Source organism: Onychostoma macrolepis, chromosome 03, assembly GCF_012432095.1.
Source record: "Onychostoma macrolepis isolate SWU-2019 chromosome 03, ASM1243209v1, whole genome shotgun sequence".
Classification (NCBI taxonomy): Eukaryota; Metazoa; Chordata; class Actinopteri; order Cypriniformes; family Cyprinidae; genus Onychostoma; species Onychostoma macrolepis.
In genome coordinates, this window is record NC_081157.1 from 39,569,905 (window position 1) to 39,595,045 (window position 25,141).

General features: G+C 41.9%; 2 protein-coding genes across 2 annotated transcripts; one reads left to right on the top strand and one right to left on the bottom strand.

Annotated features, from left to right (window-relative positions):
• Positions 1-738: 738 nt before the first annotated feature.
• rabep2 (rabaptin, RAB GTPase binding effector protein 2) lies at positions 739-12,832 on the top strand. Its single transcript, XM_058769095.1, has 13 exons — positions 739-1,202; positions 6,324-6,488; positions 8,386-8,474; positions 8,652-9,008; positions 9,257-9,352; positions 9,618-9,716; positions 9,820-9,930; positions 10,062-10,140; positions 10,366-10,377; positions 10,516-10,571; positions 10,877-10,975; positions 11,061-11,177; positions 11,383-12,832. Exons 1-13 carry the CDS (start codon positions 1,154-1,156, stop codon positions 11,482-11,484), a joined length of 1,431 nt encoding a protein of 476 aa, XP_058625078.1. The 5' UTR covers positions 739-1,153; the 3' UTR covers positions 11,485-12,832.
• Positions 12,833-12,951: 119 nt separating this feature from the next.
• On the bottom strand, positions 12,952-24,199 carry atp2a1 (ATPase sarcoplasmic/endoplasmic reticulum Ca2+ transporting 1). The gene is made up of 24 exons (XM_058769089.1): positions 24,077-24,199; positions 23,804-23,942; positions 23,059-23,076; positions 22,739-22,821; positions 21,297-21,401; positions 20,394-20,532; positions 18,978-19,058; positions 18,787-18,872; positions 18,406-18,703; positions 18,115-18,281; positions 17,901-17,989; positions 17,723-17,825; positions 17,504-17,635; positions 17,153-17,278; positions 16,854-17,072; positions 16,645-16,756; positions 16,315-16,538; positions 16,002-16,222; positions 15,709-15,911; positions 15,523-15,608; positions 15,241-15,374; positions 15,032-15,149; positions 14,085-14,202; positions 12,952-13,155 (listed from the first exon to the last, which is right to left on the bottom strand). Exons 2-24 carry the CDS (start codon positions 23,919-23,921, stop codon positions 13,118-13,120), a joined length of 3,018 nt encoding a protein of 1,005 aa, XP_058625072.1. The 5' UTR covers positions 23,922-23,942; positions 24,077-24,199; the 3' UTR covers positions 12,952-13,117.
• Positions 24,200-25,141: the final 942 nt, after the last annotated feature.

The following is a 25,141-nucleotide window of genomic DNA, read 5'->3' on the forward strand; positions in this document are numbered from 1 at the left end:
ATTTGTGTGTGTGTGTATTCTGAATGTAAAAATTATATTTCAATCTTTGCTTTGCTGTAACTTATATCAATTTAGATTTTAGATTAAATCTGAACTTTTTATCTTTGAAAACAAAATTATGCCCATTATTGTCCTAGGCCCATTTTATTTCTTATTTTTTTTATTTTTATTTTTTCTAGTTAACATCTGGCGTACGAATATCTTATCTGGTTGATAATGCTATTGTTCTGAGTCTGTATATATTGTTAAATCTTGCTTGCAATTATACGTGGTGCACCGTCTGCGAGCAGATCGCTCTTTTGAGTCGGTTCTTTGTAATCTACCAAAACGGTTCACTTGATTCTTTTGCTCTGAATCAATACGATTATGACAAATCCTTGTTTATTTTTCAGAATCGACCGCAGTTTATTAAAATTGCATGCAAATTCATTGGTCAAAAACAGTGGGAACCATTTTTCCTGCATCAGACAACATCTTTTTTTTTATCCGTTGACAACAATAGCATTTTCAAACATAGTTTCTACAAAAATCATAAAATATTCTATTTAAAAACACAAGAATATGAAAGCGACTTGATCACAATATTATTTTACTGCGATTTTAAAGTAAAAACAATAACAGCAACTATACTGCGGAAAATGGTTGTCATGGCAATTAGGATATATCCTACAGTCTGTAATCGACAACCTGCGGTGTTTTATTTCTCATGCGTTTTTTTTTGTCAATTGCAGATGAATTGCATGACCACAGGTTTTGGAGAATAATCAAAGCCATCTAGCTATGTATTTGCATATATTCTTCAACGAAGACCGCAAGTATAGCGCACATCCTCTCCGTGTACATGCCGGCTCTGTCTCAAATCCTAGTGAGCTGGCTACCTAGACAGCATCGCGGGCGCGTTCTCAGTCAGAAGGCCCGACAGCGCGGTGCTTGTAGGCAGCTCACTAGGTTTTGAAACAGTCCGCGTGTGTGTGAGACTCTAGGGAGGATGGTTAGGTAACATCCGCAGGATTGAACCGGGGAAAGTTGTTTCCTGAACTCTTGGCGCAGTTTTGTTGAAGCCCGGCCCTGCTGCAGCTCGCACAGGAAAAGGAAGACGGATGCGGGCGAAGGGAAGAATAACGAAACCAATCGAGACAAATGACGTGAAACCATGGAGGTCTTGGACACGACAGCATCGCGCAGCGAGGAGGACAACGATGGTATGAACGACCAGCACTTGTTAAACTACAGGCTACGAATACAGCTCGGTGTCGATACAAACACATTTGGGCAATTATTACGAGATTGTTGCGATTGAATTAGTAAACAATGACAATCTGAGTCTGGCGTAATGTTAGCTGCCGGATAGACAGCATTAGATCTTATATATATATATACTATTTTATATATATATATATATATATATATATATATATATATGAAGAGCTCATTTGCAAAAACAGATAACTCCATTTTTAACAATTTTCAGAAATCAGGTTTTTTTTCATTGTGCATTCCAGTTAATCTCAATCAGACTGCAGTTGTGTTATTTTGACTTGGTTAAAAATAACAAACAAAAAAACAGCTAACACAATAAAACATGATAACATAATAAAGTTATCTGTTTATGCAAATAAACTCTTCATATATATATATATATATATATATATATATATATATATATATATATATATATATATATATATATATTTGTTTAATGCATATATATACAGTCATGGCCAAAAATATTGGCACCCTTGGTAAATATGATCAAAGAAGGCTGTGAAAATTAATCTGCATTGTTAATCCTTTTGATCTTTTATTAAAAAATTCACAAAAATCTAACCTTTCATTGGATAATAAGAATTTAAAATGGGGGGGGAAATATCATTATGAAATAAATGTTTTTGTCTAATACACATTGGCCACGATTAACGGCACCCTTTTATTCAATACATTTGAAATCTCCATTTGCCAGTTTAACAGCTCTAAATGTTCTCCTATAATGCCTGATGAGGTTAGAGAACACCTGACAAGAGATCAGAGACCATTCCTTCATCCAGAATCACTCCAGACCCTTTAGATTCCCAGCTCCATGTTGGTGCTTCTTCTCTTCAGTTCACCACTCATTTTCTACAGGGTTCAGGTCAGAGGGCTGGAATGGCCAGCAGAAGCTTGATTTTGTGCTCAGTGACCCATTTTTGTGTTGTTTTTGAGGTTTGTGTTTGGATTATTGTACGGTTGGAAGATCCAAACATGGCCCATTATAAGATTTCTAACAGAGTCAGTCACTTATTGATTTTTTATCTGTTGGTATTTGATAGAATCCATGATGCCATGTGTCTAAACAAGATGTCTAAACAAGATGTCCAGGACCTCCAGCAGAAATATAGGCCCACAACATCAAAAATACAGCAGTATATTTCATTGTACACATGGGGTACTTTTTATCCCTGTGTTCACCAAACCCATCTTGAGTGTTTGCTGCTAAAAAGCTCATTTTTTACTTTCATCTGACCATAGAAGCCAGTCCCATTTGAAGTTCCAGTTGTGTCTGATAACTGAATATGCTGGAGTTTGTTTTTGGATGAGTGAGGAGAATTTTTCTTGAAACCCTCCCAAACAACATGTGGTGATGTAGGTGCTGTTTTTTTTAAGGTTTTCTGACCCCGAGACTCAACTATTTTCTGTAATTCTCCAGCTGTGGTCCTTGGAGAGTCTTTAGCCACTGTGACGGGAGGAGCCAACGACAGACACAGTGGGTGTGGCGTCAGGCCTCGGAGAGGCTTTTTATTAACAAAATAAAGTGTCCAGGGAAGAAGTGTCCAAAATAAACAGGGGTCTGGTGTCCTCGTCGTGCTGCGGGGCTCGTGAAGGAGGGCAGTGTTCCAGGAGGGGAAGGGTCCAGGAAGGGCGGAGTCCGGCGGCCGCACGCGCTCCCACTCGGGTCCGGGCGCGAGGGCGGCGGCTTCATCATAGCGGCGGCTCTTACACGTCGTCCACGGCCTTTGGTAGGACTTATGCGGCCCGACATCCTGGTCCGGCGGCCGTGTCACGGGTGCGGCTTTCGTCCGGACCGCGGGTTCGGCAGCTCACGTCTTCGGTGGCGCGAAGTCCCTCTCGCTCCCTTCCTGGACCCACGAGGACACCAGCGTGCATGCACGGGGAAGAGACCGGTCTCTCGAGGAGAGGCGCTGGGCATTTAACAGCGGCGGTGATGAGGCTTCATTCAGTCCAGCTGTGCCTCATCACACGCCGCCAGAACGCGTTGAACCACGCACCTCCTCTCATCCACCCACTCCAGTCGGGAGCCTGGTGAAGGGCGGCGAATAAGGGACGGGTGGTGATGATAATGAGGGGAGGGCCACTGATCCGTCACATTCCCCAAGCGACATCCCGTCATCGGTCGCCGCCCACGCAGGAGTGCTACCTTCCTCAACCAGGCTCCATACGGTCGGAGTGGGCGGGCAGGGATTCCTCTCCGGGCGATCCTCCTCTCGCACCGCGCGGAACAGGGACAGAGAAACCGGTATTAGTCGACAGCCTCAACCAACCACAGGGTAAGATGACAAGTGGGAAAGCGTCACTTACCCCTTTGGTGGTTGGGAGGCCGTCTCCGTCGTTTCTCCGTCCCACGCGCTTCTCCACGAACTTCTGCGGGCGAGAGGGATGGCGTCTTCAGGTGTTGCCCAACTGCGCTGTCTAGGCTCCGCCTTGCCTGCATTCTCCACCACTGTGACGGGAGGAGCCAACGACAGACACAGTGGGTGTGGCGTCAGGCCTCGGAGAGGCTTTTATTAACAAAATAAAGTGTCCAGGGAAGAAGTGTCCAAAATAAACAGGGGTCTGGTGTCCTCGTCGTGCTGCGGGGCTCGTGAAGGAGGGCAGTGTTCCAGGAGGAAGGGTCCAGGAAGGGCGGAGTCCGGCGGCCGCACGCGCTCCCACTCGGGTCCGGGCGCGAGGGCGGCGGCTTCATCACAGCGGCGGCTCTTACACGCCGTCCACGGCCTTTGGTAGGACTTGTACGGCCCGACATCCTGGTCCGACGGCCGTGTCTGGTGCGGCTTTCGTCCGGACCGCGGGTTCGGCAGCTCACGTCTTCAGTGGCGCGATGTCCCTCGCACCCTTCCTGGACCCACGAGGACACCAGCGTGCATGCACGGGGAAGAGACCGGTCTCTCGAGGAGAGGCGCTGGGCATTTAACAGCGGCGGTGATGAGGCTTCATTCAGTCCAGCTGTGCCTCATCACACGCCGCCAGCCCGCGTTGATCCCACGCCTCCTCTCATCCACCCACTCCAGTCGGGAGCCTGGTGAAGGCGGCGAATAAGGGACGGGTGGTGATGATGATGAGGGGAGGGCCACCGATCCGTCACATTCCCCCAAGCGACATCCCGTCATCGGTCGCCGCCCACGCAGGAGTGCTACCTTCCTCAACCAGGCTCCATACGGTCGGAGTGGGCGGGCAGGGATTCCTCTCGGGCGATCCTCCCTCTCGCACCGCGCGGAACAGGGACAGAGAAACCGGTATTAGTCGACAGCCTCAACCAACCACAGGGTAAGATGACAAGTGGGAAGCGTCACTTACCCCTTTGGTGGTTGGGAGGCCGTCTCCGTCGTTTCTCCGTCCCACGCGCTTCTCCACGAACTTTTGCGGGCGAGAGGATGGCGTCTTCAGGTGTTGCCCAACTGCGCTGTCTAGGCTCCGCCTTGCCCGCATTCTCCACCACTGTGACGGGAGGAGCCAACGACAGACACAGTGGGTGTGGCGTCAGGCCTCGGAGAGGCTTTTTATTAACAAAATAAAGTGTCCAGGGAAGAAGTGTCCAAAATAAACAGGGGTCTGGTGTCCTCGTCGTGCTGCGGGGCTCGTGAAGGAGGGCAGTGTTCCAGGAGGAAGGGTCCAGGAAGGGCGGAGTCCGCGGCCGCACGCGCTCCCACTCGGGTCCGGGCGCGAGGCGGCGGCTTCATCATAGCGGCTCTTACACGTCGTCCACGGCCTTTGGTAGGACTTGTACGGCCCGACATCCTGGTCCGACGGCCGTAATACGGGTGCGGCTTTCGTCCGGACCGCGGGTTCGGCAGCTCACGTCTTCAGTGGCGCGATGTCCCTCGCACCCTTCCTGGACCCACGAGGACACCAGCGTGCATGCACGGGGAAGAGACCGGTCTCGAGGAGAGGCGCTGGGCATTTAACAGCGGCGGTGATGAGGCTTCATTCAGTCCAGCTGTGCCTCATCACACGCCGCCAGAACGCGTTGAACCCACGCACCTCCTCTCATCCACCCACTCCAGTCGGGAGCCTGGTGAAGGGCGGCGAATAAGGGACGGGTGGTGATGATAATGAGGGGGAGGGCCACTGATCCGTCACACCACTCAAACTCTCCTTCTCACCGTGCATTAGGACGATATAGACACACGTCCTCTTCCAGGCAGTTTCCTAACATTTTATGTTGATTGGAAATTCTTAATTATTGCCCTGATGGTGGAAAAGGGAATTTTCACTGCTCTAGCTCTTTTCTTAAACCCACTTCACTAATTTGTGAAGCTGAATTATCTTTTGCTGCACATCAGAAATATATTCTTCGGTTTTTCTCATTGTGATGGATGATTAAGGGAATTTGGGCTTTGTTTTCCCTCCTATTTATGTTTCTGTGAAACAGGAAGCCATGGCTGAATAATTTCATGTTCATAATCACCCTGGAGTGCTCAAAATTGTGAATATGAATGGGAATATACTTCAGAGATATCATAAGAATTTCTAGGGGTGCCAATAATTGTGTCCAACGTGTATTTGAGAAAAACATTTATTTCATAATGATATTTCCCCCCATTTTAAATTATTATTATCCAAAGAAAGGTTAGATTTTTGTGAATTTTTAACAATGCAGATTAATTTTCACAGCCTTCTTTGATCATATTTACCAAGGGTGCCGATATTTGTGGCCATGACTGTATATATGCGCATTAAACAAAATGTGGGAATGCTGATGACAATATTATTTTCTGTTGATGATAATAACAGCAGTAAATCAATGCAGGGGAAATCAACAGGTGTTTGGGACCAGAATCAATATAAGATTTTTTTTTTTGATGTGTCATGTGTCATGTTTAAATCCTGAATAGGCATTGGACAAATCAAATCAAGTGCTCTTAGTGTTAATCTGCTTTTGGCAAAACCCATCTTGTTAATGAATTAGAGCTCCGTCATGTATATCTGTCTTGCACCTGTTTTCGTATTATGCACTTGTTTTAAATGATTCTTTAGAAATAAGACGGTGGAGGAGAAAGGGACAAGGGTATTTAGAAGAGTTTCTGAAGTGCTTCTGTGTTTTCCTTCAGTAGGAGCTAAGGCAGAGCTGCAGATGCAGCTAATCGAGTGTCGAGCTCAGCTGGAGCACTGGCAGGGCGTGGCGAAGATCTGCGAGCTTAGCAAACATGAGGAGCTCCAGGAACTGCAAAAACAATGCGACCAGGAGATTCAGTCCTTGCAGGAGGCTCTGAGAGGTGAGGAGGTAGAGAGGGGGAGGGAGGGATTGAAGGAGTGTGGTCACCTGAGGTGGAGGTAAAGGACAAGTCTGTTTGCAGACTGTTGATTAATCATGGTGGAGAAAAGCCGCAATTCGTCTTTACAGGTGTAGTTCACCCAAAATTAAAAATTATGTCAATATTTACTCAGCTCCATGTCATTCCAAACCTGTTTTTCTGTGAAACACAAAAGGAGGAGAACACCTTTTTCCATACAACATGATAGGAATGATAGCAAAAGTGCAAATCACCATAAAAAAAACACTGTTGAAGTTGGCATGAAATGGAAAATGGCATTGTCTTTTCTTATCTATTGTGACATATGGCTTCTTTGATGAGAAAGTTTTTTAGGGTGGGATTTGATTTTGATTGGATCATTGGATTTTTGTCATTTGTTTATTGTGAGTGACAAGTTGCAGGATGGGCGGGATTATTGTTTCTCCTTCAGATGCACACGTCATCAGAAAAGAAAGGGAAGGGAAGTTAAAGTCTTTGATGAAAGGTTATGAGGGCACATGAATTTAAAAAGAATGATGACGTGCATGAATAAATCATGTATGTTCCATAAAAAAATCCATTTTGATGTTATGGTGATGTTTAAAGTGTCTATACAATTTGTGAGCTGTATTCTAAGTGTCCTGTAGTAATTCTTCAGCCAGTCATTATTACTGAATAATAACAATTTTCAGTCTGTTCATCACACAAAGTTGTCAGAATACTTCTGACTGGAACGACAGTTTAAGGATTTTTTAGTTTTGATTATTGCGAATGACCAAATCCTTTAAATTTGGCTTGAAATCAAAAGTGACCCTGTTTTCTCCATGTATTTTATTGGTCTTTTTGTGAACATTTTATCTGTACACATATTTTATGACCTCATCTTCTATGTTTTAAAAAGTTATTGTACTTTACTATACAGAATAAAAAGGCCGCTGATAACAAACTCACTTGCCACAAGTTGTGATTCCGCAATTATCAAAACCCCATCCAATTACCAAGTACAGTAATGCAGCAAAATAAAATACCAGCCAATGAAATTAAATGATAACAGAGTAGCCCAATATAGGAAAACACAAATTCGTAACTTAAAAATGCATAATAAAATTACTATAAAACAAATAAGTAAATAAAAAATAAAACGGGGTGCTGAGCTTAACTGTCTCTAGATCCAGTTAGTATATTATCCAAAAAGGGCCACTATACCTTGTCAAAGGTCTTTAAGGAGCCTGTGAGTGCAAAAATCTTGAGCTTTATACAAGTAAGCAACACCTCTTTAATTCACTAATAAAAAGTGGGGGTGAAATGTGTTTTAACCTTTAAAGTAATAAGATGGGCAGCTAATAAATTGTGAATGACCTTGTTATCTTTAATCAAAATGCAACTCACTTCTCATTTAAGGCTGCTTTAATGCCATTCGCATTCAGATCTTTCTGAATGCAACAACATTCTATGCAACACTCAGTTTTCAAAATCAAATTAACAGCCAAATTCCTGTGGCTCAAACGGTAGAGCATAACGCCAGCAATGCCATGGACATGAGTTTGATTCCCAAGGAATGCATGAACTGTTAAAATGTGCACCTTGAATGCAGTGTAAGTCACTTTGGATAAAAACATCTGCCAAATATGTAAATATAAATGCAATTGATCAAATAAAACCAACATCTTTTTTCTTGTTTGATAAGCCGTTGCATTTATTTTGGAGGCACGTTACAATTCAGAAGTTCAGTTGGTTGCAGTTTCATTTCATTTGCCAACTGGCATGTCATGAAATGAAATTTAACCCAAATAATTGGAATTGACAGGGAATGTGTTTCAGTATTACTTTGTGACTGATCCCATTTTTTTTTCACATCCTGTTTTTTTCTCCATCTTAGAAACTGCTGCCCAGTATGAGGCTAGAATATCTGTTCTGCAGTCAGAACGAGCACAGTGGAGGAGAGCCACTTCGCCCCAGGACACTAAGGTTTGTGTGTCTTGCCTTTCTTTTTCTTTTTCTCTCTTTGTTATCTAAGTACTGAGGCCAAGACTGATGTTTTTGACACATTATGGGTCCGTTTCCCTTTTTCAAAGATCTTTCGGTTTCAGTATTAAAATGTCCATAAGTCACTTCTGCATTTTACACATTTCATTGTGCATGCAGGGTATCTCTAAAAAGGGCAAGGTGGAGGGTACCTCTCCTCCACAGGGTGGTTCCCCTCCCCTGCGAGCTTCTTACCACGAGGGCTCAGGGTCAGACTCTGATCCACTGGATCTGTTGGCGGAGACGTCAGATACAGAGACAACTGGCCTTATGATGGACTACTTTCCCCAGCACTGTGACTCAGCCTCCCTGTCTTCTTTCTCTATGGACACACCCTCTTTGCCCCGACATCCGCCCCCTCAAGATGACACCGCCTCCCTGGTGTCCACAGGAACACTGGTGCCTGAAGCCATCTACCTGCCACCACCGGGACACAGACTGGTCACGCATGCAGACTGGGACAAATTGCAAGCACAAGTCAGTATACGCCTAGTTTTTCTAGCAGGTTTCTCACAACCATTGAAAACTGTATCAGGAAATTTTAAGATTGTGGTTGCCAGGCCTGGAAAAGTCATGAAAATGAAAAAATACTAAAAAGTAAAGTTTTTCTAGTTACGCTTGGCTCTTGAATACTTAACAGCTAGAAATGACTATTCATGAGAAATTACTATTCATTTACTTCATATTCCTGTTCTAACCTGAATCTGATATCATGGCATTTTCAGCTTGTAGAGCTTCAAGAGGAGGTGACAGAGCTTCAAAAGCAGAAAGCTGAGCTGGAGAAAGAGCTGGATGTGCAAAGTATAGAGACACAAAAACAGGTACAGAAACACTCAGTTCCTGTCTTTCGCCACACAGACCAAATAAAAACACAGCCAGAATTAGTTGCATCGCTTAACTGTCTTTACTGTCACTTTTAATCAATTTAATGCATTGTTGCTGAATAAAATTATGTATAAAAATCTTAATGACCCCAAACCTTTGAGTGGAAAAATATAATATTTTTTTTCAATGTGGTTTAATTGCTTTGAGCTTATACCATGATATGGCATATCTACAGATGATTACTTTTTTTGTCTATTGCAGTTGTCGGTGCTTCAGTCTCAGGTGCAGACTTCTGAGACCCTTCTTCAAGACCTACAGAAATCATTTAGCCAGTCACAAAATGCTGTTCAGAGCAGATTGGTGAGTAGCAGATGAATGGTCCAATCAAAGGGAAGCAGGAATCCATGGTCCAAAATCTAGATGAGATCACAAACTCTTTAAGATAATTTTTTATTTCACGCAGGCGGAGCTGTCTTACTCTCAGAAGAGAGTTTGTAATGAACTATCCAAGTTGAAAGGTGAAGACACTGATGTGGATGAAAATAGCCTTCCACCCTGCAGTCCAACACTAGAGGTATGTGAGTTGAGTGGGTTTACAAGCGGATTTGACAAAAGGAGGCCAGAGGTGTGGAACAATTGAATGTTGTGTGTGTGTGTGTATTTGTCTTAATAAGTGATTAAGTCGAGGTGTATCTCTATGCATAGGCAGCTCACTGTGAGGAGAGGCTTCGTATTGAAATAGTCAACCTACAGGAACAGCTGGAGACACGCACAGAAGAAAGCGGTCTGTCCATATCAGTAAATTACATTACATTTATGTATTTGGCATAAACTTTTTTTTTTTTTGCAATGAGACTGCTTTCCCTCACAGTTTGTTAAACATTTTAATAAAATGTTTTAAAATAAATCATTTGAATCATCGTCTGCCATTTGTCCTGTTCTCTGCAATGACACGTGTTCTCATTTTTGTCTTTTCTCCTGATCTTTCTTGTCACATCTGCTCCTCCAGAAATTTTAGAAGGTAAGTCATGCATATTTTCACTTTTTGTCAATAGTGTAGATCCTAGTTGCTGTATGAGGATAGGTGTTGATATTTTAGTGTATTATCATGAAACTGTGTGTCGAGTGTCAGTGTGTGACTGAAATCTCTCTCCCTCAGTTAAGCTTGACAGCCTGACAGTAGAGACAGACCGCATACAGGTCCAAAAGGAAAAGGTATGGCAGCCTTTAATTTTAAAGAGTCATTTCTTGTGTCTGTGTCTGTGTGTTTGTGTATGTATCTCTGCTTGACTCATTTAATCAGACTACCAATAGTTCAGAAAACTTTTATAATTTCACAATATTACAAAAAGGAAAAATGGTTCTCTTTATAATTGGATGCACTCACAAATGAAACATGCACATGAGGTCATGTGACAACAGTGTAGCATAGTGTTGTTTGAAAAGTTTGTTGTATAATGCTGTTTGTGTTCAACATTGTTCCAATGAGAACGTATCCATTGTCCCATCTGTGTGTGCAGTTAGAGGCTAAGCTGCAGGAGTGTCGTGTGGAGGTGCAGGGTCTGCGAGTGGCACTTTCTCACCTTCAGAAGGAGAACAAATCTCACATCCAGGAGAAGGTATGCCTGCATCTTGGTGTGAACAGGTGAATATCACTGAATTTGATTATGTAGTAGTTTACATCTCTCTATGTTTGTCTTTCAGGCAGCATTGCAGCAGCAGTGTTTAGAGTATCGCAGTCAGGTGATCAGTCTGCACTCTCAGCTAGACACTAGTCAAACTGTGCAGAAGGATTTTGTGCAGCTGTCGCAGTCACTGCAGGTACTTCACTGATTTAGGATCAGCATCGAGTTCATACTCTATTTTGCAAAAACACTGCACTCTCTATTGACATAATTCATCACTTGTTGATGGTACAGATAAGGCTGTGTCCTCACTACATGATTCTGATTTTGACATTGCAGATAAATCTTCAAGATCTGTGGCAAAAACTTTAATCATGGTTTTTGAAATCCTTTCTTCTCAGGTGAAACTGGAGCAGATTCGCCAGGCAGAATCTTTGAACCAAGTGAAGCACATTCTAGGGGAGGAGATTGAAGACACTGATTTGCCTGCAGATGCCACATGAAAGAAAAGGTGACATTTTGGCCAACCAAAGGGAAGAGACTCTGGTGGACAAGAAGGCGGTCCTCAAAAGGGCCAAGCTGAGGTGGGCTGCCTACATGAAAAAGAAACCTACAGTAACATGAAGAACTAAACGGCCATTCCTGCACTCATGGGTTCACAATTCTTCTAATGAACTGAAATCATATGGGGAAAACATGATTCCTTATCAATCTGGACAGACTGGAATTGCTAATACTTGAATTTTGTTAAAAAGCTAATACACTGACTACTAGCTGACTAGACTTAATGCTATTGCAGTGTAAGTTTTGTTTTCCTGGCCTAATCCCTCTTTCCTAATAGATACTGATGGATATATATATATATATTACTCATTTTCAGAACCTTTCACCAGCAAAATAAAAACCAAAAAACATACTGGGGATGGATTCTGGGGGCAATTGGAACTTTTAGAATATGTATATTTTCTCAGACTACTACTGATCCATCGTTATAGCTATAAGAAAAAAATCTATGTGCCAAAGTAACAGTATCATTAATAAATATATAGTGAGAAGGACTATCATAATATTTAATATTATTCCACATAATATCGGAATATTTTCCGCCTTTGTGGTACTAATTCTTTTAGCTGTCTTAAACATTAAATACATTATAATTGTTTGAAATGAGATGCAATCTTTTTACTACACTATTTTAATAAGCAAAATGTAATTAGCTGTTGACTAAATGCTAGTTTTACAATATATTAGTGTTTTAAAGATGAAATCTTTGAATTCATACCATTTTTATTCATAAGTAGTGTTACAATTGCCCCCAGTTTCACAGCCACGATGAAATCTTTTGATATCCACCAGCAACAGTGTTAGCATATTCCTCCTTTTATGTTAACTTAAAGCCAACAACCAAGAGGTAAAATAAATATTCCTTTAAATTTAAATGCATTAGAAAATATTACCCCTAAAATATTTTTGTACCTCAAATGGTTTTTGTTGAAACTTTATTTCAAAGTGAAATATTCATACTTACTGTTCTCAGACGGATAGAGAACTTATCCTGAAAAGACAGTTGCCCCCTGCTATAATACTACCTACCACCCTACTATAATTATTTGTGCATTCAATTTAAGGCCAAAGTCACTTTACTGGAAAGAGCCATCATTTCATTATGAAGCATCTGGTGCCTGAGCCAATGAACAGTGGAAGATCAGTGGTATGTTAAAGAATTGATAAAACACTAAATCTGTTTGAATGGGGCTAATAAATGTTAATTCATATATATGTTACACAATGTTAGTAACAAATCTGAGTCCATTATATATGTTTGAAAAATAAAGATTAAACTAAAAGACAGTAACAGATCACGCATGTTTTTTATACACATCTTTATTTTAAGAATACCGTTTTCATTAGAATATACCGTTCATAACAATATATATATTAAATTATATATATATTAAATTAAGTCTTAATACATATACATAACACATTTTACTTAAATATTTTTTTCCTTTGTTCTGTAAGGTTTTAGATTTTATGGATGATTTTCACTGGTTCACAGTGGTTTTTGTTTTCACTCCTGGCGAACTTCATTTTTCTGCTTTGGAGTGCTGTTTTGATCATTTCTTCTTCGCTTTTTCAGTCCCACTTTTTGGACACTAGATTCTCATCTTTCTCTGTTCAAAAAAATAAGTTATGTGAGACAGGATAACTTAAAGATAGTCCACAACACTACTATGAATTTTAAATAATCTAGGCACACATTTGAAGCACATAAATGTATAGTCTTAACAGTCATAATTACATTTATACATTTATAAACTAACCGTTTTAGTTGAACATAATCTACTGTCTGCATTAACCAGACAAAACCACATATACGAGGAAGAGATTAGCATTAACACTGCATTTTCCCTGCTGATAATGATATTAAGATTCTACAGTGGCATCTATCGCTATATGGACCATTACTGTACAGTCCTTCACTGATTCAGCAGTCATGAGGTCTGAGGAGCTCCATGACTGACACTAGAATATATATGTCAATCAACAAGCCAAAGAATGTAGCACAATTTGTCCATACGCAAACAGACACAGGGATGCAGGCAGGCACGGACAGAGAGGATTGCGGGATACCTTGCTTTGTTACAGGAATATGGAGGGGAACAGGATTAGGCTGGAATGAAATAAAAAGGGGTTGAACGGGGGATTGAGTGAGGAGGAAAAGGGTAAAGAGGAGGAATATTTACACCACCAGAAGAAATGTAGTGCAGAGAGAGGAGAGTTCAAAAAAGAGGACAAGAGATAAGTAAAGGAGAATACAATTTTAAAAGGGAAATAAATAAGTCATAATAGGAGTTTATACAGTATTTGCTTGTTATACAGTTAGTCAGGACTTCATTGCATACAGTAAGTTTTTTAAATGGTTTTATGTATTTGTATGTTGCTTTAAATATGCTTAGTATGTTTATTTTAAATATTAATATCCATTTCTTTTATTAACATAAAAATGTATTAATCATTTGTAAATCTTAAAAAACAAAAATATATATATATATTTTAACTAAATTTGTGATTTGTTTGTGTGTTTTAAATGGTTACTTACGCTCCAAGTAGTTACGGGCAACAAACTTAAGCAGCTCGTCAATAAGGATGACAGGGAAGGAAAGCTTCAGTACAACGATCCACTTGTCCACGTTGAGATGGGTTAGCTTGAAGATCATCTGTTAGAGGGAAAGGCAGAGATTAGCAAATGATAGATTATAACAGTTGGATTAAAACAGAATGATGTGATAATTTAATTAAATTAATTGAAGTGAATTAATTAAAGAATTAGAATATTGCTACTTTATTTTATAATGGATTTAAAGTTGAATCAGTGTTTGGGACGTGATTTGGACTGCATTGCAGTGTTTTTTTTTTTTTGCCCTTCTGTCGCTAACTTCCTTCCTTGTCATTGACATGGATGTACATAATGATTACGTTGCATAAGTGCCCACTACTTGCGGAACCATTGCAATGGGTTGAAGTGGAACATCTAAGCCCTTGATCAGTCGAAATCTGCTATGGAGTTGATTTATTACTTACATTTTTAATAAATGTATATTTTTAAAAAATCATTTATATATCATAGAGCTGTTTGGGGTGAAAATAAATTAAACGCAGTCTGTGGTAATGTCACAATTGTGTTGCATTGTGGTCTATGGACCAACCTGAAGTGTAATTATGAAGTAGACTTGCTCCCTCTGTCAAAATCGAGGGATCAAGGGTCTGTTCATATAAACTTCCCTCATCCACTTCACCAAGTGGAACACACTTCAAAATGGCCCACGAGGGAAAGTGCTTGGGGAAGTTTGCGAGTGTATGTCTAAAAGCGACTGCAGCCTTGGACATGAGAAGTGTCTCTTGGCTGGGCCTGATCATGGTCTCCTAAGGCTCCTGGGCACACGTCTTTCATCACCCCCTAGTGGCAGTCCCTTTAGTCTGCATAGCAATATTTCTAAACACATGAACTGAACCGAATTCAGCATGCTGGATGGACACAGTACTTACAGGCAGAGGATCCACATAGATGATCATGAAGTGAAGAGACATGGAGAGACTCATAGCTCCCACCAACCACAAGTTGCTCCATGGAGGCATACGCAGCAGAGACTGATTTTCAGATAAGCTGCAAAACCATGCACAAATGTATGTTAAAATCAGCATAAAAACATTTATGATCAGCTGCTTTATGATGTTTGGATTTGGTAAGTGCTGACCTGTTCAGAGCGTTGCACATCTCAATGGTGACCAAGACAGACAGAGCCATTGTCATGGGTGGAGCAGCCTCGAACACCTCGCACTCAATGCCAGCAAAGTCCTCGTTCTCAGCAGAGCACTGCATGAAGTGGGACTGGGGACAGAAAATAAGCACAGAATTATTATTTTATTGTGAAATGTACCACATTGTTACTGTCATTTATAGTTATCAATTGTTTCATTCTCAACATTCAGAGACATCAGGCATCAATTATTGCATCCCTGTAGCATTAGGTTCTCACCAGCTGATAGAAGGAGACCATGGGGCCATCATCGGAGTAAATGAACCACCAGGCAGCAGCAGCGACAGTTGCAGCACCAACATAACCTGAGAGAGAGAGATTAAACAGAATCTGTAATGCAGTCTTGAGGTAATCAGGGAAGGTACAATATCACTGGATGAAGCAGAAATATGGAAAGCAGCACACCTCCAATGGCCAGGTATCTGAAGAAGAGCCAGCCAGAGATGAGGGGCTCTTTGGGGGAGCGGGGAGCCTTGCCCATGATGTCCAAATCAGGGGGGTTGAATCCCAGAGCGGTGGCAGGCAGACCGTCAGTCACCAGGTTCACCCACAGAAGCTGAACTGGGATCAGAGCCTCAGGAAGACCAAGAGCAGCAGTCAGAAAGATACTGAAGAAGATGGAGAAAATGAATCAGGTTTAGAGTCAGCCTATTCCCGATTCCAGAGGGTAAATGTGTAAGAGAGAGACTGTCACTCACCACACGACCTCTCCGACGTTGGAGGAGATGAGGTAGCGGATGAACTGCTTCATGTTGTTGTAAATGGCTCTGCCCTCCTCAACGGCAGCCACGATGCTGGAGAAGTTGTCGTCCGCCAGGACCATCTCAGAGGCTGACTTGGCAACAGCAGTGCCAGAGCCCATGGCAATGCCAATCTCCGCCTTCTTCAGGGCAGGAGCATCATTCACACCATCACCAGTCTGGAGAGCGTGTAGAGGAGGTAGGCAAGCATGTTAAATATATTTGGGCTTTTCTGACATTTACTTTAATTTGTTCCATTCAGTTCCCTTACCATGGCAGTGATCTCATCAAAACCCTGAAGGAACTCAACGATCTTGCTCTTGTGGGAGGGCTCAACACGAGCATAACAGCAGGCTTTACGCACTGCCTCTCTCTGCTGGGGCAGTGGCAGGTCATCAAACTCACGGCCAGTGAAAGCACGGCCTGTCACGTCCTCATCATCACTAAAGATGCCAATACGGCGGCAGATAGCCACAGCAGTACCCTTGTTATCACCTGGGGAAAAGAAATGATATTTTCAGGATTATTGCATCGTATTACCTATTATGCATTTTTAATAGGTTTTCTGTCAGCACTTATTTGAGGATCGAACATGATTCACCTGTGATCATGATCACACGGATACCAGCAGCCCTGCACAGCTCAATGGATCCAACAACCTCTTTACGAGGAGGATCCAGCATACCAACGCAACCCACGAAGGTGAGATCAGTCTGTGAGGAAAGCAAAAAAGGAGGGGTTAGCTTAACCAAAATTCAGTTATCATGTTAGTTGGAATTCAAATGATGTGTTTTTCTTTCACACGAATACCTCATAATCAACAAACTTGGTGGAGTCCTCCAGGTTCATCTCCTCCTTTCTCAGAGGGTTGTCACGGGTTGCCAGTGCCAGGCAGCGCAGGGTATCACGGCCAGTTCCCCATTCCTTGATCACAGCCATGATCTTATCCTTAACTGGACCAGTCAGGGGCACACGGGTGGTTCCAACACGCACATAGGCACATCTGTCAATCACACCCTCAGGAGCACCCTACAACAAAAACGATTTTGTGATTTAGATTCTCTTTAAGATATTTCATTTTAATACGTTGTTTTAAGGATTGGTCTTACCTTGATAAACATCTTGTTTCCAACAGGGGCCTTGGAGGCCTTTGCAGGGGAGCAATAGACAGACATGGACTTCCTGTCACGGGAGAACTCGAGAGTAAATTCCTTCTTCATAAGCTGCTTGATCACCTAGAAAAACCAAGAGAAGCAGAGAATTAAATGAAAATTCTATCTTGGAATATGAACTTGACATTTGAACTATTACAAAATATCTGACCATAAGTGTTCAGAAGCACCACTATCATAGATATCCTTTTGATATTTCAGTCATAAATTAGGGCTAATACAGCTGAGGGACACAGTACAGCGGACCAACATGAACTTAAAGAGCTCCGAAGAGGCTGAGATACTTACAGTGCAGCATGTGTTGGCTCTCTCCACCTTGGACAGACCACGGACATCAGTGTTGAACACGTTCATTTTTTCAACCAGGCAGCACAGGGCGGTCTCTGTAGCTTCACCCACTTTCTCATAGATTCCTTTAGACTGTAAAACAAGAGAGTGAGAGTTAAGCTCAGTTGTTGCTCCACAAATGGAAGATCTTTAATGAAAACAGAATAAATGTTTACTTACCTCATTGTAGTCCAGAGAGGAGTCATTGCACAAGGCGCAGATGGTTGCCAGCTCAACAAGGCCGTCATACTGACCACACTTGACAGGAAGTCCACCCTTAGTACTGTAAAGTAAGGAGAATGGTGAGTCTCTGTGTGTGTGTGTGTTTGCATCTCTTAATGAATATAAAATTTCTTACACTTCTCCCTCTGGTGTGTACTTGGATCCAGAAATGTCATATTGGTCAAGAGTCACAGTGTCACCGTCCACCTTTTCAATGATGAACATCTAAATACAAAGAGAACCAAGCTTAAAACATTGTAGAACAGAAGGGTTTCATGGTTGTAGTGAGAGGATTGGTGTATTGGTGCTTGCTTGATTTCGTTTGGAGCAAGACGATGTCTCTCACAAACCTTTGTAACACACATCTGGTTGGTGGTGAGGGTGCCGGTCTTGTCTGAGCAAATGACGGATGTGCAGCCCAGAGTCTCTACAGAGGGAAGAGAACGGACGATGGCGTTCTTCTTAGCCATACGGCGGGTTCCCAAAGCCAAGCAAGTAGTGATGACGGCAGGCAGACCTATTTGGAAAAGAAACAGATGTGTCAAATACTCGATTTATAAAGTCATGAATCTTGAATGAATTTTTCCTTTTGATTTCACACTGCTGTACCCTGATTTGTATCATGACTTCTGTATTCTCACCTTCGGGGATGGCAGCTACAGCAAGAGCCACAGCGATCTTGAAGTAGTAGACAGCACCACGGATCCAGGAGCCACCGTGGACGGGGTCGTTGAAGTGGCCAATGTTGATGAGCCAGACAGCCACACAGATGAGGGAGATGACTTTGGAGAGCTGCTCACCGAACTCATCCAGCTTCTGCTGCAAGGGGGTCTTCTCCTGCTCAGTGGCAGCCATCTGGTCACGGATTTTACCGATCTCAGTGGAGACGCCGGTGGCAACCACAACTCCGATAGCCTTGCCAGCAGCGATGTTAGTGCCCTAGGAAAGTGAGCGAATGTTTTAGTGCTAGTGCTAGAGAAAGAGGAGAGGGACACCAAAAAGCTGACGAAAGGGGAACTCACGGAGAAAAGCATGTTCTTCTTGTCCTGGTTGACAGCCCTGGGGTCAGGAACAGACTCTGTGTGTTTAATCACACTGACGGACTCGCCTGAGAATAAAGTGAGAAAAGAGGTGAGGGAAGGATAAAGATACATGCAATGTTTTTGTGAGTATTGGGAGGCAACTGATCAGATTTTGTAAATCAGAGACAAACCAGTGAGGATAGACTGGTCCACACGCAGAGTTGTGGAGCGGATGGCAGTGAGTCTGATATCAGCAGGGACTTTGTCACCAACTACACAGGAAAAAGTTGAGAATTAAAAAGACATATCAAGAACAATTCATATTTAAAACTTATAGTAACAGTACAAAAAAACTTTAGAGTGACACTTAGGGTTAGGGTGCCTCAGCAAGACCTATCATTTATTTTTTTAATATTTAAAAATATTTTATTATAAAATTGTCTAAAGTGATGTCCATCTAAAGCTTCTCCAGTGTATATTTATTTATTTATACATTGATTAATGATTGGCCAATGATTTGTAATTCTTCTAATCCAGTTCTAACCCTAACCCTTCTGTCCAATCCTGCTCCTGGAGGTCCACTTTCTTACTGAGTTTAGCCAAAGACTATAGAAATACAAAGACGGTTTGTCATTGCGTCACTGCAGCAGCCTGAGGCTAGACCAGCTGAAGCGCATGCGCAGTCATAAGCGCATTATGACTGCGCATACGCATTGGCTGCTCTAACCTGAAAAATAAGCTTTTTAAATGTTATTTGAGCATAAGAAACAACATTGATGGGGCAATTCTCCATGGCTCTTTTATTGAGAAGATGGGATTATTCCGCTATATTGCGCATTACACTTTCTCCCACAGGTAAGTAATTGGAGTGCAACGTCTTCGTATATCTGAAGTCTTTGCTTAAAAATACCTGAACGAGTTGACCAAGGTCTTCAGGACTATAAAAAACATCCAAACAGACATGTTGGAGCTACTTTGCATGTAAATGGCCCATCAGATTTGGCCTCCTGATCTAGTATAAAGATAATGCCTCTGTCAATAATGTTTGCTGATCTTTTGGGGAAAGACTAGAGATTCAAAAGAGGGACCTGATCAAGGGGAAAATACATGAAAGAAGAATGACAAGGACAAGCTGACCTTCAACATGTTGTAAACAAGTGGCCTAGAGAAAATGAGTGATGAGGAAGGAACAGGTGGAAGAGAGAAAGAGAAGGGGCAAGGGATCGAAAGAGGGCAAGTAGAGGAACAGGTGCTGGGATGTATTTATATACAGGCCTTTTCTTTGCTCATGCTCTCGCGGGTTCTATCAGCCTTTTCTGATCCCATTACTCTATATTCTTCCTCCCACTGTCACACACACACCCCGTAATTGCCTTAAAAGGGCGCTCACACTTTCTCAAGGGCATAAGTCGCATATAGTCCTGTCGCCTCCACACACGTGTCTTATTACTTGACATCATTGTGGTTGCACCGTGTAACAGTTGGCTTGAAGGTGTTGCTTACTCTGCATTTCCATTTTCAGACCATTGCACTGTTCTTGTTTGTTTGTTTGTGTTAGATTGTTCTGTGTTAGTGATGCTGTCAGATACTCGTGCCCACTGGTATACCTGACACTTCCACAATGTCTCCAGGAACAATCTCCCTGGCTTTGATCCTCTGTACGCTCTTTCTGTCAGCACGGTAGACTTTTCCCATCTCTGGCTCATACTCCTTCAGAGCCTCGATGGCGCTCTCCGCATTGCGCTCCTGTGAAAACAAAGTTCTTGATCAGTTCCTGCTCCCCTTAGGATTTTACACCTTGACGTCTCTCTCCTTCCAAGGGTGTGCATACTTTCCAAATGACTGTTGTGCCAGCTGTATGGACCCTTGATGAAACCTGATCAGTCTCTAGTATTTTTGCCACCGTACCTTTGTGAGTACTGCTGTGCCTAACCTTTGACCTCTGATGTCATTTACACCACTCTAAGTTCTAATGCTTGCATTCACTATGTATTATATATAGTGGCCCCCAAAATAGCTTTGGACTTAAGCTACTCTTGAAATGCTTTTTTTTATTATTGTATTAGATAACTGCAAGATAATTGCAAGTGGTATCTTCAAACAAATGATGCTAGAGCTTTTCTTAGTGATACCTTCAGTTCAGCCATTTACAATTATTTTTTAACCAACTGTACAAGATTATTTTACCAGTAGTGGATTTATGAGGTCCGTTTCTCTCAATTCAAATGCAGTGTAATGTAGTGTAGTTAATCCTCACATGACCAGAAAATTTCCAAATACTTTTTGCCTTTGATTTGAACAATATATCTACTGTCTTACGATTTAAAATCTTATAAACATGTTTTTGTCCAATGTTTCGTTGTGTTTTTTTTTTCTTTTTTAATTCTTTTAAATTTTATACATCTATTTTTATGTTAACAATAAGTGCATCATAGTTTAACATTTTAATTAAATTGTTTTGGAGGTTGCCTCCATCGTATTTGGGATGTAAAATGGATGTGCATATTCACCTGCCATACTCCAACGACAGCATTAGCAATGAGGATGAGAAGGATGACAAATGGCTCAACAAAGGCAGTGACAGTTTCCTCGCCCTCCTCAAACCAGGCCAGTACCTGATGAACAGAGAGAGTGTGAGAGAGACCTCCAAGATCCATATGGGTGGTAAAAGAAAATTTTATATTTACGATCCACTTCATTAGAGTCTGATTAATGAGACAGTGGATGTCTGTGTGTGTGTGTGTGTGTGTGTGTGTGTGTGTGTGTATGTGTGTGCGCGTGCACTGGTTTGGGTGGTTTATGGGGACACATCTGTATAATGACATGGATATGACAGAGGTATTGCGATGTGAAGGTGGGTTACGAGGACACAGCCTATGTCTCCGTAATTCAAAAGGCTTAAAAAGAAAAAACATACTAAATGTTGTTTTTTTGTTTTCTGTATTGGGTAGGTGTGTTTTTTGTGTGTGGATACACTCTGGAAGTTTTGCTCAAATAAGTGTAACCCCCCCACCACCACCACCACCCCCCAACCACACACACACACTTCATCTGTACATGAAGTTATGGTTGATGTGTGAAGCTGATCCTTTTCCAGTAATTCTCACGTGTGCACAGTACACGCATCCCTCAATTTATTGCACGTTAGCACCTGCTGTCTGTCTCTCTCTCCCTCACCTCTATAGTCTCTCCACCAATCTGTCTTTCATTCCTTCCATCTTTGACCTTTGTGAGTGGATTCAGTTTCTTGGACTGGCTTAGGACCACCTTAAAATAACACTGCTTTCCTCTCTCTGTCTTATTCTCTCTCTCTCTCTCTCTTTTTTTCTTTTTCTCTCTATTCTTTCTCTGTCCTTGCTTCTCCTCAAAGCTTCTATCCTGGCCTTCTAAGGCCATAATGACAGCTGTGGTAAGGCTCGCCGAAGACCTTAACAAAACAGCAGAACTAATGCTGTCTGCTTCATTTATTTCAAAACAGATTTGGAAGAAAGAAAGAACTGCAGTTTTATGTGCCGTCACTCGTTCATTATCAGAGCGGCAAGTACTCAGATTTCAAGAGTGGGGGCATGTATGGGTCTGGGACTACGAAAAGATACCTAGCATCTCATGCTAGCAGTGTTGTTTCACACAGCTATACGAATTGCATACTACCCAGCACAGATAAACAGCTGGATTATTTTCTACCCATTATATACTCGAGGCTGTAGGGTTACCGTTTAGCTTGATTGACAGGAACGGATGGGAATGTGGGAAATGTGTCCCTGTCCTTCACATTCGCGTTATTAATCATTGTCTGTACCTCCAAATGAAACCCTGTCCATTCATTAAAATGTTACAGCTCTGTGACTGTAAACCTAACCTAAGTCAGCATGACCCAGGCTATGAATTGCTGAATTATTAAAATCATCTAAAAGCTGCACTACATGATGTTGTGTAGTTTCTATTTACTTACAAAAGAGATGCAAGCAGCCAACAGCAGGATCCTGACCAAGAGATCTTCAAACTGCTCAACCACCAGCTCCCAGATGCTCTTACCTGAGAGAGAAGGTAATGTTTGAGTTTTGTTTTATTTTTTATATATATATAGTTCAATCAGTAAATCAATATGACTAATTGGTTGGCACACCAAGCATGATCTTTGTTTCACTGAAAAGAGAAGTGCATAAATCAAGTGGAAACTGACTAAAAAAAAACTGAATTACAGAACTGATGTCCATTCTACGTCTAGGTCTTGTCATATAAATCTATAATAACAGTAAATGGAGAACTTACCTTCTTCGGCAGGCAGCTCTGTGATTGGTCGGTTTGGTCCAGTAGACAAGATGAATGGCAGATGTGGGTAGAAACAGAACCATTAGAATTAGCCATCAGTACCTTTCCCATCAACAATCACTATAACATAGCGTATTAAAAGATGGTATAATCCTTCATTCTGAAATGAGCTGAGCTCACACATGTTCAGTTAGTAGTCTAGCCATTTGTCCTTCTGTTTGACCTTCTACTAAAGTCCCTGTAGGCTTAAAATGGCCCCTGTGTTTCAGCTGTCACTTTATTGCTTTTCTTCTTTCTTTCCGTTATCTTCTAATCTCGCTTTTCCAACTTAATGCCATTGTGCTGCATGGATAAGTGCATCTGTTCAGGGTCATTTTGCCTTTGGCTGAGAGCTTTAATTTCTATGCAGCAGAAAGTTATTTGCAGTATGTAAAGTTATTGTAAGAAAACACTTCTGGAGATGTATGCTGTCTTCTGTAAATTTTGAATGCATCTGAATTGAATTTGAAAAAGGTCTTGAGATACAGTATAATAATTGTTCTTTTTCTCCATTTTGTTGTCTAAGTCTGATGTCTGTTCTCTGTTCTCAACTAATCACAACTAAACATATACTAAGTTGGGAATTCTTGCTACCTCCCCTTCAAAATGTCCTGTTCTGTTCATTCGTCCCAACATTGTTTCATTGCAAACAAACATCCATTCAGATTTTTCAGATGCCTCCATCATGCATCCACGCTTTCCTCACCGTTGAATCCGTACTTCGCTTGGCTTTTCTTGACCTGATCCGGAGCGAGGCCTGTGGTCTCGCTCACGCTGAAGTAGGCCAGGCATTCTGCCGGATCCTTCATGTGTGAGTTCTCCATCCTGTCTGCTCAAAGGGGAGACTTCAAAAATACAACACAAGAGATGTAGATGAGTTGGATTCCTACCCAGAGAAGTGCTGAAAATCCCGTTTTAAGGCTTTTTACAGGAAACTAATGAATCCCCTAGTTATTTAAGTGCTAAAGAAAGTACGCACCAACACTTTTTAAAAGTGTAGGATAGGGACAAAACAGATGGCCCCTTGATTCTCTCTCCCCTCTCTCTTTCTCTCTCCTTCTCCTCCCTCTGGAGCGCAGGGCTGACAGAAAGTGCAAACTTCCACCCATCTCTGTAGAGTTTTATAAAGACACCAGGCAAACCATCTCCCAGGTCACACCCAGAGGAGGCCCCCTATTGGCTGAAATCAGACAAATATGGTGAGGAAGGGGCATGGCCTTGGGAAGAGAGATGAAGGGGTGTGATTGGAGCAATTGGGCGACAACTGCAGCAGGGGTGAGCAGCCTTGAAAGCGGGGTTGAAATTTGGATCTGTTTTTGGAACGTGCACCGACAGGAGGATGGAGACAGTGAATGGGGAATTGTGGTGCTGGTATGGTGGTTGGGGGGTGGCTGAATGAGTGATTGCTCAAATGGTTTTGGGATGTTGATATGCAGAAAGGGATGACCAAAGGCTTGGCTTTTTGTGGGGATTAAAAACTTACAGGGCCTTGTTATAATTATGTGCTACAGGATTAAAATGCCTGCTCATTCTGTAAGAGCTGTGATGTGAATGTATGTTTGAAAATACATGATCGTCAAATCGGGATTAGCACCCGAGATTAACAGCTATGGAAAAAGTGAGTGAGGCTAAAACAATTCTTCAGACATGGCAAATGTGCTGTAAAACAGGCTGAGGAGGGATTCATTAGCAAGAGTGCGTAAAGAGGGAAAGAAAGAGACTGCTAAGGTAGAAATGAAGGCATTATTAGATTCTGAATGTCTCTAAAGTTGGTAGATCTTTTGTCTTGTTGACAGATTGTTTGGAAGAATAGACAGTGATAGATGACTGGTTAAATCATTTTTGCCAAACTAGATTAAGGACAGGAAGAAACCGTTGTATGATTTTAGCCCATTTGATGGCCATTCATTCATTTTATGATTTTTTTTTTTTTTTTAGCAAACTTAATTTTTAATAACTTAATGCTCTCAATAACTGTAAAGTGTGTAATTAGGGTGAATATAATAAAACAATGGATGAAGTATGGAAAACAAGTTTTGCATTT